Source organism: Aythya fuligula, chromosome 10 (genome assembly GCF_009819795.1).
Source record: "Aythya fuligula isolate bAytFul2 chromosome 10, bAytFul2.pri, whole genome shotgun sequence".
Lineage (NCBI taxonomy): Eukaryota > Metazoa > Chordata > Aves > Anseriformes > Anatidae > Aythya > Aythya fuligula.
In genome coordinates, this window is record NC_045568.1 from 2,484,700 (window position 1) to 2,497,589 (window position 12,890).

The 12,890-nt window shown below is 50.9% G+C and overlaps 1 protein-coding gene across 1 annotated transcript in view; it reads left to right on the forward strand.

Moving 5' to 3' along the window:
- The first annotated feature begins 628 nt into the window (after positions 1–628).
- SUSD3 (sushi domain containing 3) overlaps positions 629–12,890 on the forward strand; it is a 40,353-nt gene continuing 28,091 nt past the window's right edge. The window contains exon 1 of the mRNA XM_032194481.1: positions 629–681. Within this exon, the coding sequence (XP_032050372.1) occupies positions 642–681 (40 nt within the window). The 5' untranslated portion in view covers positions 629–641. The remainder of the gene's footprint in view (positions 682–12,890) is intronic.

Sequence of the window (12,890 nt, forward strand, 5' to 3'; positions counted from 1 at the left end):
AGCTCCAGCTGGCAGTGACCTCTGTAGCAGAGTGTGGTTGGCTTGAACCACAATGTAGGCAATGAATCGGCAAACCATGCACAATTTCACATATTTATTCCTTCTTCTCTCTGCCTATGTGGCCAAGAGACGGGGATCCTGCAGTCGGTGGGGCGATGCAGTTTCACACGTCCAAGCACTTGACAGCTGTGTCGCCTGGTGTCCCCAGTCACTGAGGAGCATTGTCACTTGTGCACTGGCACTCATTTTCATTTTTCTGGTGTTGCCTGAAATATAACTTCTACTCCTTCCTGCCAGCTCTGTCTTTTTTGACAACAGCAATTATTTTTGACAACAACATTATTTCTTAACCATTTCAGAGCCTTGAGATGTCTGGCACAGAAGAAACGTTCCTGCTGGCTAAGCATTTTACCAGGATGGCCTGCCTGCCTTCTGGGATGGGGGGGAGAAGTTCTGCAGACAAGTTCAGCATTTGCTTTATTATCCAATGTTACTAGCTTTAAGTGTGTGTGTGTGTGTATACATATATATATATATGACTTTACATGTTTTAGCTGATGCTGTTCGCTATTTTCTCTCTCATGTGCTCCTGTCCTCCCAGTCTTTCAGGTTGGCCGTATGAGATCCTGCGGGCATCCACCATGACTGCAGTCAAGAACACTACGCAAGTCAAGGACAAAGGTGAGTTTTCTACTGCTGCTTTCCTTGAAACTCGAGAACATTTCCCTGGAGGCTATGGACAAGCTTCTCCAAGCCTTTTTGCCTTTTTCAGGTTTTAAAATTTCTTTACTATTTCATTCATGCCTGCTTTATGGCTTGCAGATGACATTATATTGCTCTGGTGTTAGCGTGTTCCATTTGACTCTTGGGGCTGCAGGGATCAACTTAGGCAGCTGTGATCAGAGGGCAAAGAAGCTTGCTGACCATGCACAAGGGATCTCATGTGGCTGCTAACGAACTCATAACTTGAGCTTTCTCCTGACAAACGGGTTATATCTCCTGGCTGCCTCTCCACATCATGCTCTAGCTGAGAACTGGGAAACATTTGGAATTTATGACTGCAATGAATCTATCATTTGTAAAAGGAGGTGCAGCCCAATGTGAGCTTTTGCAAGGCCTGGTACACACTGGAAAGCCCCCAGTATTCCCCCAAATTTTCCAGATCAAGGTCAGTAGTTCAGTTAGTCGTGGGACTGCAGGATGCCTCGTGGGGTTTCTATGCTGGCTGAGGCAGGATACTTCATTTATTTATGCCCAGGGAGTTGATCCTAGTTTCTTTTGCTGTCCCTGCCTGTTTGTGTGAGAATGGAGCTATTGGTGAGCTGTAGCCAAAGCCCAGCAATTCTGAGTAAGCTGAAGTAAGCTGGTTTGGTGATATCACTTGTAGAATGAAATATGTTCTGTGAACTGAGCTCCTGATAGAATTGTTTCAGAAAGACTGCAGTTCTTTTTTTATTAGAGGGAAGATACTTCTTGGTTGAACTAGATGGACTTGAGACCAGCTTACTTATTAGCACTTGTTAATATCATTTAATATACAGGTAACTCGTACAACAGCGCACATCAGTAATAGAAGAGGTTTTTGCTTCAGGCCAAATATTTAAGCTCTAGCTCTCCTGTTCATGCCCTTACAAGGTAGGCTCTAACAAATGGTTCTTACAGAAAACTGCCTGCATAAAGCTGCCTGCATAAAGTGTAACTGTATTTTATACGGAGTAATAAATGGAGAGTGAGTGGATCCACTTGACTTACTCCAGCCACCAGCAAATGTATAGCTTGCACTTTCAGAAGTTGCTGACATATCTCTTCATAACTTGTGTCGGGAATATATTTTTTTCATGGCTGTACTCATTAAAAATAAGCACCCGAGGTTTCACAGAGAATCAAGGTACAAAGACTGAGTGGATACAATGAAGTAAAGGTACTAATTATGGGAGGTAAGTCAGCAGGATTTGGAGCGCTGCCAGATCACACAATGTGTTTTGGATGACTGTAACTCCAGGGGTTAGTTTGTGGTGGGAAAATAAAATTAGCATAAATATCCTAATAATTACTTTCCTTGTCTGTGAAATCAGATTGACAAGTCCTGTGGGGAGAAATAACTCCTCTAACGAGTCTGCAAAGGTGATGACTGCTGCACTTGTTCTTGCTGGTATAAATTTGGACTTTCAGGTATACATTGTGTCTGTCCTGGCTATTTTTGTTGTGAAGAGAAAAAACAGGATGTAGAGGTGTGCATTTAGTTTCAATTTAAACAAAATATGTACACTCAGGAATGCATTTCATGCCTTTGCTTAGAAGCCTTCTTGGTGAAAAATGTGCGTGTTGAAGATGCACAGGCTCAAATTCAGCTGTGATCTGAAGCCAAACTCTTGCTGACTTGAATATTTTTTCATTTATATGTAATAGGGGTGAGCTTTCCCCATCTTCTAGGGGATAATTTAAAAATTATCACTCGAACCTTGGGTTTATTCATGGGCCTGTCAGCTTTCTCTGCTTTGTGTGCTTTAAAACAGACCATGTCACTCCTGTTGATAACATTGCGACCCTATATAAAAACTGTCTGTGGCATGGGACTCAACATCTGGCTGGCCTCGCACACAGTACCTTGCAACTTCTCCATCTTAAACCCTCCACAAATGCTCGTGTGCTCTCAGCCCCGAGGCAGGAGGGGCAGCAGCTGAGGAACAAGCACCCTCTTTGGGGGGGTTAATGCAGAAAGCCAAGCCCCGTTCTGAATATTGATCACAAGGTGTCGCTGAGCAAGGTCACTGATTTCTTCTGCCTGTTTTTGGTAGCCCACGAGGAGGGAAGGGGTCATCCTCACTGAGAAACAAATCTTTCTGCCCCTTGCTCAGAGAATTCTGCTACTTCTTGGTAATGCCAGGGCGTTGGGAGATGTTTTTCAGCAGAAAGCTGCTTTTGTTTAAAATCAACAGCTCTCTGATTTTCACAGCAGATCAACTTTCCAAGAGCTCTAGGTCTTAAGTGGAGAGGAAAATCCCACTGCTTGCTTGCATTTTTATTCCTCCATATAATCCCCCTACTTAATGCCCCACAGCATCTTTTCTTCTAAGCTAGCTTCTGATTTTTGGAACTGTTTTCATATTTAGATCTTAAATGTAAGAATAAAAAAATATGTATATCCTATTTGTTAGGGCAAGCCTCCCTCTTGCCTTCTCAGCCTGAGTGCCCCGATATCTGGATGCCCCATGGTTTTTGGTATGTTTCAGGCAAGGGTTCCTGGTGTGAGTTTAGCTCCATTCGAAACCTGATGGGAGTGAAAATAATTCTCTTCTTCAGTGTCCAACTTCCAGTAGCTGGGAGGGGGAGAACCTGAAATTCACCCACTTCTTCTTCAGCTTCTTCCTGCTGCATCCCCCAGGCATGGTGTCTGCGGGGCTCCTATCTGCCCTGCAGGTACCACGCTCCTCGGCTCGGCTCAGCCCTTCCTCAGATAACTGCCATCAGCTCCCAGCAGACAGACCCTGCTTGTGGTGAGCCCCTGCGGTTTTCTTATCCTTCGTCAAGGCACCATCGCATCCCCTGCAACCTGCTGTCAGGCAGCTTTTTGTAGACCATCCTCTTACTTCTCTGTCCTGCTGAAAACCTGGAAGTGTCACACAGACACTTTTTTTGTTCTTTTCCTTTTGAGCGAGCCACTTGCTTTCTGTCTCTTCTTTCCCAGTTCCTCCAAGAATTCCCCATTGTTTATTTCCTTTTACTTTGTGTGTGTTTATTCCAATACCATGCCTCTTAAAACCATCTCTACAGGCTCAAATGCTGGTTTGGGGGCTTAAATGGAGAACGTGGAGGCTCGTAACAGCTGAGGCTGGTTTGCAGTGCGCTCATGCACATTCATAGCAGGGCTCGGGGCTGTTGAGCCCTGTGGTGCTGTGCAGTGTGCATGTTTGTGATGGGGGGATTTGCATGTTCTTACCATTTATTTTGTTTCCTGATTCCTAGGCTCAGCACAAACAATTTAAATGGGAAAATAAAAAGCAAACAATGATAATTCTATTATAATTTTAAGAAACTGAGCTGGGAAAGAAAGTGTGACATCTGCCAGATTACCACAGGCACCAAATCCCAAACCAAACATGAACGTGTAAGGCCATGTCTGCTTAACTGTCACTGCGCTGATTAGCACCGAACAATGCTCGAGGAGAGGGCTTGCGTGCGAGTGCACCCAGTAACATTTTATCTTGTATTGAAGACACAAATGGCTGTTCTCAGAATGTTTGTTTTTCCAAGCTACTGGCAAAACTGCATGTATATCGATGCCACTTGGCCTGCTGCACTGTGTTTATTCTTTTCTGTTGCAGAGGGAACAATACCCTCCCCTCTTCACATTAACTCACCGTTTTCAGGCAGTGCTTCGGTGGGATATATGCAGCTGCATGTTGCTGTGCTTTCCCCACCCCGTGTCACTGCCCCATACCTAGCAGCAGCAGAAGAAAATACAAGGTACTGAGCTACAGCCCCATCCTGAGTCCAGCACCTCTCCGACATCTGCCCACATCTCCCAGGGAGAAGCGCAGGGTTCCTGGGCAGAAGGAAGGTAGAGCTTTGGGTGCAGCCTGTGAGCGGTCCCCTGGCTGTCAGCCCGGTGCTGGTGGCAGCCCAGGAGCAGGTGGAGGAGCTGTGACAGCTTGGCCTAGAGTTTGGCCCAGGCACGCAGCTTGGCCCATGGCACAAGTGATGCTGCAGGTCCCCGCGTGCTGTCTTGCTTGCTTGGAGTTCCCTTGATCACCTCTCTCTGCTGTGAAAAGCAGCTCTGTATCTCCCATCTTTAATCACTTCCCTGTTAGGGCTACATCCTTTCCTGTTATGCCCTAGCTACTTGCAGTCCTTTGAGAAGAGGTTTTGCTGAAAGCCCTTCTATGAAAATCCAGATGGAAAATATCAGCTAGATATTCCCTATATCCTGTCCTGTTGGCTTCTTTAAACATCCCCAGAGGATTTTTGAGATACAATTTAATTCCATTTGTAAAAGTCACGTTGACTCTTCCCCAGTATATTAAATGTATTCATGTTTTTACTGATTTTATTTGCTAAAACATTTCCTACTATCACGCTGGTGCAGATTTTGGGCTTACCAGCCAATAGCTTCTGAGGCCTCATCTGAAGGAAATCCTTCTGAAAAGCTGGTGTTATGTGCTCTATTTCAGGCCTTAGCTAATTGGGAAGATTTTAAGTGAAATGTTATGCATCAGGCTTAAAAATTAATGTGCCTGCTTCATCTTGAGGTTTTTCTGGCCACTTGATGAATGCCTTCTGCTATCGTTCTTTGCCTATGTGGTCCACAGCATCATCTACCATCTACAGACCACCTTGTGCGTCCCTTCAAAGAGGGATTCTGGCTTCCCTCCTTGTTTTCATCACGAGTAAGCAAAGAATTAATTTATCTTTTCTGCTATGACCCTATCTTCTCTGAGTGCTTCTTTCATATCCTGATCAAAGACCCCACAGGCTCTCTGGCAGAATTTCTGCTTGTAGGGCACTTGAGGAGAAATTTACTACTCATTTTGATGCTTTCTGCAAATTGCTCTTCTACTCCTTGACCTGCTTTTTGTGCCGTTCACATTTAGTCTGCTGGATTTTCTACTCTTCCCATTCAAAGGCAACTTCAGATTTTCAAAAGGACACCTACCTGCTCCTAATAACCCTCTCCCTCCAGCTTTTCCTTTCTGATCCTTCTCAAGTCCCGTCTAAGACGGCGTGCCCTGTGCCTCCAGCCCTGTGGCCGAGAGCAACCTCCTCTCTGCCGGGGAGGATCTGCCCCTCGTGGCTCCTCCTCAGAGGCTGTTTTCTAGCAGGGCCTCTGCTTTGCTTCCCCTTTTTGGGCTGAGTACAACAGCGGTGAATTGCCTGGCTCCTGCTGCTCTTGCAAAGGTGCCAGATCTCGAGCACGTTGCGGTCTGCAGCAGAGGCTCGGGGGTGACGCTTTGAGGCAGGCTGTGTGCTCAGGGCCGCTGCTGCTCCCGGAGGAGGAGCCACCTCCCTTGGCAGGGGCCCGCCACTGATTCAGAAGCACCCTGGGGCCACTAACACTTCTTACAACCTAGCAGATGATTTCATTGCCATTTGAAAAGGTCTAGACTTTCTTTCAGGAATCTAATTGCTGAGCCTGAGGTGGATTTCCAGCAATAACACCTGTGCATGTGTTATCTGGTTAGAACAGAAACCTGTGGCTGAGAGCTACTGGCCTTCCTTTAGAGAGGTACAGAACAAGCAACGCCTCCTACTCAAAGTTTCTGAGCAAGGTAGACAAAGCCCGGTTTTGCTGCCTCAGGGATGAGGGTCTGATGCTCAGCAGGAGCCAGGCAGCTTCTGCAGTAAAAAGGGAGGAGGAGGAGGTGCAGGGGGCTGGCTGCAGGGGAGGAAGGTGCCAGAGCTCAGCCTGCTGCTGTAGGAGGGCTGGGGAACTGGCACAGGGCACAGGACATGATTTTTAAATCCCTGCAGCAGGGCTCTGCAGCCTGGGGCTACGTGGGCAGCGAGGCCACAGGGAGTGTTGCTTCAGCAGTCTTGTGCCCTTGGCAGCCTTGAGCCAGCCCTAATAACTGGGATTAGAAAATGGTGCCTTAGGGCAGCTTAGTGAAATCCAGCAGTCAAACAACCCCTACACAAAGGCAACAAGTGTCTAGTTGGGCTGCATTGCTTCCAGTGGTGCTGAAGGCTAAGTAAGGGGTCTGCCATAGAAAAACTGGGCTTCAGCATGGAAGCTTTCATGATTTCTAAGTTGCGCTTTCCATGCTCTTCCTTCTTTCCCCCCTTATTTCCTGTATGCATTCCCATTATACTGATGAGATTTGTCACTAAATTGAAAGCATATTGGCATGGGAGGGGTGGCACTCAAAGTGCAATCACGTTGCCGTTGTTCAGAGGTGGACAGCAACACCTTGCTTGGGCAAAACTCCCTTTTATTACAGCTGGACTTTAAGTAAGCATTACAGAAATTGGGTCAGTGTAATTGGCCACCACCTCTACTGAAATCAGCACCAAGACTTGTGCTGGTGGCAGCACAAGCTGTCACCTCACGGGTGGCTCCAGCCATGGCCCTAGGGCTGCCCTGTGCTGGGGGCTTGCCCAGCAGGCGTTTTCTGCCTCCCTGCTGGGCAAAGCTTTGCTTTCGGTTATGAAGAAAGACTGGCTGCCCGTAGGAGGGGAGAAGAGTTCACATTCTGCTTTGGCACTTGCTTCTGGAGGTGCGTGTAACAGGAGGTCTGGCTTGTAACACGGTAACGCAGGGTGTGCGACCTTGCCATAGCAGCTGTCGGAGCGGTGACTGGAGGACAAAATCGCTGAGGCACTCCCCTGCCTTCGGTGTTCCTCCGGCTTCAAGGACAGGATGGAGTGGACTGTGGGAGCTATCGCTCCTGGGGCCTTCACGTGGATTTTGGAGTATTTGGCATTAGTGCAAATGCAGACCTCATTTGTAAGCTGCAGAATTTTCAAAAAAAAAAAAAAAAAAAAAAAAAAAGCCACACTTTTTTTCCTAGAGCATGACTATTACTTTTAAAACCTGTGTTTTGGTTGTAGAGCTGGAAATAGCAGCCCTCTGTATCCGCAGCACAGAGGAAGGGGCGCCGTGCCCGGGCGCAGCGCAGCCGTGGCACCCGTGGGTTCGGTCCCTCGCCGCTTGCACTGCCAGCAGAGCCTCGGATCTCCCTCAGCCTGTCTGGGCTCGGTGCGTGTTGGAATTTCATCTCCCCAATCTGCTCCTGCAGACTTTTTTTTTTTTTTTTTTTTAATTCATGTGGAAAAAAAAATAATAATGAGAGGGTAAAATAAGCGGAGCGAGAGCGAGCGTCAATAGCCCCAGCCCGTATGCTCAGCGCCTTCCTGCAGAGCTCCCGCAGCAGGGCCCCGCTCAGCCCCCGGCGCTGCCTTAGGGCCCCGGGCAGGGTCAGCACCCAGGGGTGCTGGGCGGGGGCTGAGCCCCGCTCCCTGCCCCGAGCCTTAGGGCCACGGCCGGGAGCGCTGGCCCAGCCCCGCGGGGGCCGAGTTTGGGGTCAGCTGGCGGTGACCTGGGGGTGGCTGTGTGTCACCCCGGGCCTCACCCCGCCTTCCTCCTCCTCCTCCTCCCCGGGGCGGGGCGGGCTGCCGGCGGCTCCCCCGGGACACCGCCTCCCCCCGGCCCGGCCCCGGCGGCGGAGGCGGGCACGGCTGCACCTGCCGGCACGGCTCGGCTCGGCTCAGCACGGCTCGGCACAGCTCAGCCCAGCCATGCCGGCAGCCACGGCGCCGGGCCCGGAGGTGCCGCGGAGCGCTGCGCCCGGCCGGGACGGCGGCGGCCCCCCCCGCGGCTACACAGGTAGGGAGGGATGCGGCCGGGCCCTCCTTTAGGGCACGGGGCGGGACCCCTGGGGGGGCTTGGGGTCTCCTGTCCCGCCCCCAAGGCTGCGGGACCCCCGTCGAGGGGCTGCGGCTGCCCCAGGTGTGGGCTCCCCTCGGCCGCCCCCTGCCCGCGGCACCCCCCGAGCCCTGGGGGCACCCCGGGGGGCGGCGAGGCCCCCGCCGTGCTCGCAGGGGGCTCGGAGCTGGGCAGGAGCAGGGAGATCGGTGGGGCCGGCAGCTCGGAGCTGGGCAGCAGCCGGGGGAGCTGGCGGGGCAAGGCCCGGGGGGGGCGGCTCGGCACGGGGCGCGCTGCCGGCAGCTGCCGGCCCCCGGCACAGCCAGCGGCGGGCAACGGCCCGGGGAGAAAATGGAGCCCCGGGCGCTCCGCTGGAACGGGGCGATGCACCGAGGGCTGCGATGGGAAATGCATCAAAGCTCTCTTGCTTCCTCTTCTCCCCCCTCCGCCCCAGTTTCGTTGCTCAACTTGGGCAGGGGAGCGCGTTTCCAGAGCTCCTTGGCTGGGCTGGGAGCGGTGAACTTGCTGCCGATTGGGCTCTGGCCCTAGCGCAGGTGGGACGCGCCCGCTGCACCTGGGCTGTCGCCTCTGCAGCTTTCAGGGGCTGGGGGGCACAGGGGGGTCCTGCTGCCCGCGGCGGTGCTGGATCGGGCTCCAGCAGCTGCCTGCTCGCTGCCCCGGCGAGCCCTGAAGCTGGCAAGGTAAAGCGAGAGGAGCCTGCCGGAGCTCTGCGCCGCGCTGCTCGCCCAGGCTCTCCCTGCCTGCTGCAGCTTGCGGTGTAGGCAGTTCCCTGCCTTCAGCACCAGCAGCGCTCAGCACTTCTCGAGCCCCGGGACCTCATCCTCCTGCAGCCCGTCCCCCCACGCCCACCTCGCTGGGATCGAGTTCACCCCCGCGGTCCCGGCGGGCTTTATCGATGACCCGGTTTTTATGATGCTGATGGAAACGAGCAAACGCGTTCGGGCTGATGGTGTAGCGATGCTTTAAACTGCACCCGCCGAGTGTGCCTAACTGCGCGTTTCATTTGATTTTAATAGCGCGGTTCGTTTTTAAAAACAGGGAACAGCTTCTGGGGAGCGTCCCTCAGAATTAACAACTCAAACTCAGGCGTGGACACCGTTTCTCTAATTTTTGCTAATTATTGGCTTTTTTGCTTGTGTAAAATCACATGTGTTGGGCTCCATTTAGTTGTTGTGTCAAACTGTCCCCTTGGACTGGGCTGTGCCACCGGGCAAGATGGGTCAGAAGGGGCACGTCCCATGTGCTCAGCCTTTCCTCTTCCTGAGTGGGATAATCTTGCCCCCTTTACCTGTGGCAAAACTCCCAGAAGTGTGGGATTGACCAAAAAATCCCGGCATGCAGACTGGCATCTCAGCCTCGGTTAATGCCTTGGATGCCCACAAACCTGACTCCTGGGTCAAGCCGGATCGCTGTGCTTCACAGCTAGCAAGTACAGGCATTTTTCACCATCTGTATTTTTGAAGTCAGAACAAGAGAATGTGGTGTTACGCTTGTTGTAGTACCTCTAAGGAGACGTTTCTTCCTGTACTGAAGAACCTGATTATTTAGGCTTTGTGTGGAGAGGCTGAAAGGGAGAAACCTATTTTCAGGCCAGGGCTAGCTAGGGGCAGTCCTCCTTCTGCTGTGTTCCCAACCAGAACAGCTCTCACTGTCCTTCCCAAACCACCTGCAACAGTGATGTGGACCAGGAGTTATTATTAGTGGGTGCCAGATTGGAGTCAAAAGGGGCTGGACAGGACCACGGCACAGATACATCTGCATGTAAGTCCACATCGATTGTGGGGCCAGCAGAGATGCTTGCAGCAGGCACTTTTGCCAGACCCACCACTGCCATGCTCCCCGCAAGCTCCCTCACAGCCTCTTTGCCCACTGCTGTGGAGTCTGTTCTGCCCTTCCCCATCCACACAGGTTTCACCTTGGCTGGATATCAGTTTGTTGCCACAAGTGTACTGAGCTAGCCAGATGTGCTGCTGTTAAATCTGAGTGGTTTGGATAGCTAAAATTATGGCTACTTGGTGTATAATTTTTAATTAAACTCTTGCTCAGGATGCTTAATTTAAAATGTGATGTGTTGTTTATGCAGCAGCATTTGCAGAAGTGACCTCCAGAGAGAGCTGATGACAACTGTTATACAGCACCTTTCATTTATTGTGTAGTTATTGGTGATCATTTTTCTTTGCTGCTTTGATTGAGTAAAATTTCTGGCCCTGGCCTGCAGGGCGCTAGTAAGTCTCGTGGATAAACTCCTTTGCGTGCTCCTTGTGCAGGGGATGAATGAAAGCATTGCAAGATTTCCATTTGAATCAATATATGAATGAGAGGGAAGTTAAATTCATTGCACAGCCTGATGCATTTAACACTTAGGGTCTGACAGCTTCCTGCAACGCAGTTGTGACATTCAGGCATGCTCTGCTCTTCCTGCTCCTGCCTGCCTGCTGAGGGCTGGCATCTCTCTCCCACTGTCCCTACTGGACTGAACCCAGGGGGACCGCTGCCACCCTTTGCTGGGGAAGGTTCAGCAGGGCATTGCGAAGCAAGCAGTGAGCTCAGCCTCATTTCCACCTCCCGGTCACAGCCAAGCAACAGCTGTGGCTGCAGGTGGGCGCTGGGACGCTCGCTGTGCTTCTCTCGTGCTCTGCTAGCAGACGGGCAAACGCGCAGAGCAGGAGCGTGGGCAGGGGAAGAGTGCAGCAAACTGTCCCAGTGCCTCTCGAGGCTGCGAAGAAGACTTCTTCTATTGTGTTTTTAAATGATACTGATGTTTTTATGTTCTCCTTATCGTCTCGTGGTTGTTGTGCTGTCACAGCAGCATTACGGCATTATTGCCTTGCTGCAGGAGTTTCCTGTGGACAGATGCTCATCAACCATCTCTTGCCAGGCCCGTTATATTACCTGGAGATGCCTGTGAAATTCTGAAATGCTCATTGAAGTGGTGACTCAGCGGTTTCCTGCCCTATGGGCACTGTCAAGCAGAGGCAGGGATGGCCCTGTGGCTGCAGAGCTGCGGGCAGCACAGCCGCTGGGCTGTCACTGAGGTGCTGCTGCCCCTGAAGCTGCTCAGATTATAGCAGGGGGCTCATCGGGTGGAATAGGAAAGGGAGGAAGGAGTAGTAAAGGCGTGTAATTATTTTCAGTCTCCACATCACTGAAGCTGGGGCTCTAGCCCTCTGTTTGTCTAGAACGGCACCTTGGTTTGTGCTGTGGTTCTTCCCCCAGCCCCCAGTGCAATCATGTAGCTCTTTTAAGGCTGCTCTGCCCCAGATTGGGGCAGCACCTGCTGCTAGAAACACCAACCTGCTTCTGCAAATGCATCAGTGCAGCCACAGACAAAGGTAATGTAGGAAAGAAAAACAAAATGTGTCAGAAACTATGATGCCAGGTTAGAACTTGGTAGCTCTCTTGCTGCTGGGCTGTTGGTAGTTGTGGTTCGGCCATATCCCTCTGCTTTCCCAAACCAGGAGGGAAGAGAGGCTGCCTGAGGTAAGCTGCAAATAACCTGTGGGTTGTGCCACAGGAAACCGTACGTGCTAAGTCCAGACAAATTCCTGCAAGAAGTTACCTAGCAGGCACCATTTAGGGGAAAGACACCACCTCTGGCTTAGGACAGACCTGAGCTGTGATATGCTTGAGGAGGTATCGCTCGGTACTTGCTCGGTTGTACTCTTCTCTGGGTGGCCGTGCTGGGACAGAAGTACCAGGCCAGTTTAGCTTTGGTGTGACCCATGGTGTCTGTCCTTTTGGCACATGCTGTTTTTGTTTTGCAGTGAGGTTGTGTCCTTGCCAGTGCAGAAACTGAAAACATGTCACGAGAACTTATGGCTGCTCTTCCAGGAAAGCAAAAGCACAGTTGTTCAGAGCAGAGAGCACTGCGGCTCCGCAGGTGGGCTGCGAGGAGGTTCTCGGCTCACTCCTGTGATCCCAAGGTGCAGCTCGGTTTCTAAACTGGGGAAGAAAATCTTCATCCTGAATTTTCATTCTGCAGGGCAGGATGTGAGACAACCTGGAGCAGATGGGCTTGTAATTTCTTAAAGGGTTATTTCTCCTTCCTTTTTCTCCCATGAGATCAAAGTGAAACCTTCTATTAAATAAAATAAAAGAAGCGGTGGTGGCAGAATTTCAGCTAATTGGCTTTATCTCCTGTACTGCAAAATGCTAATCTCAGTGGCTCTGTGTTTGGACCAAGCATTGTTATTGCTTTGAGAGATTGATTTTTGTGCTTGTCATAAAAACTCTAGAACGATGCGAAATAGAGAAGGAGACGAGTTATGAGGTGGTGTAGCACAGTCCTCCACAGTGCAAGATGTTTCCCTGTTGTACTCTCCAATACTTTGTCCAAGCGCCTCTTAAATTACCTAGGTTATAGAGATGAATTATGTCTAGATGTATGAATTTCAGCTAGGGAACGAAGTGAGCTGAATGTCTTGGAACCAGAACACTGACATTTCAGCTCCAAACCCACCCAAACAACCCTGCAATCTCTGGGTTTGCTGTGCCTGGGGAGCTGAGGGAC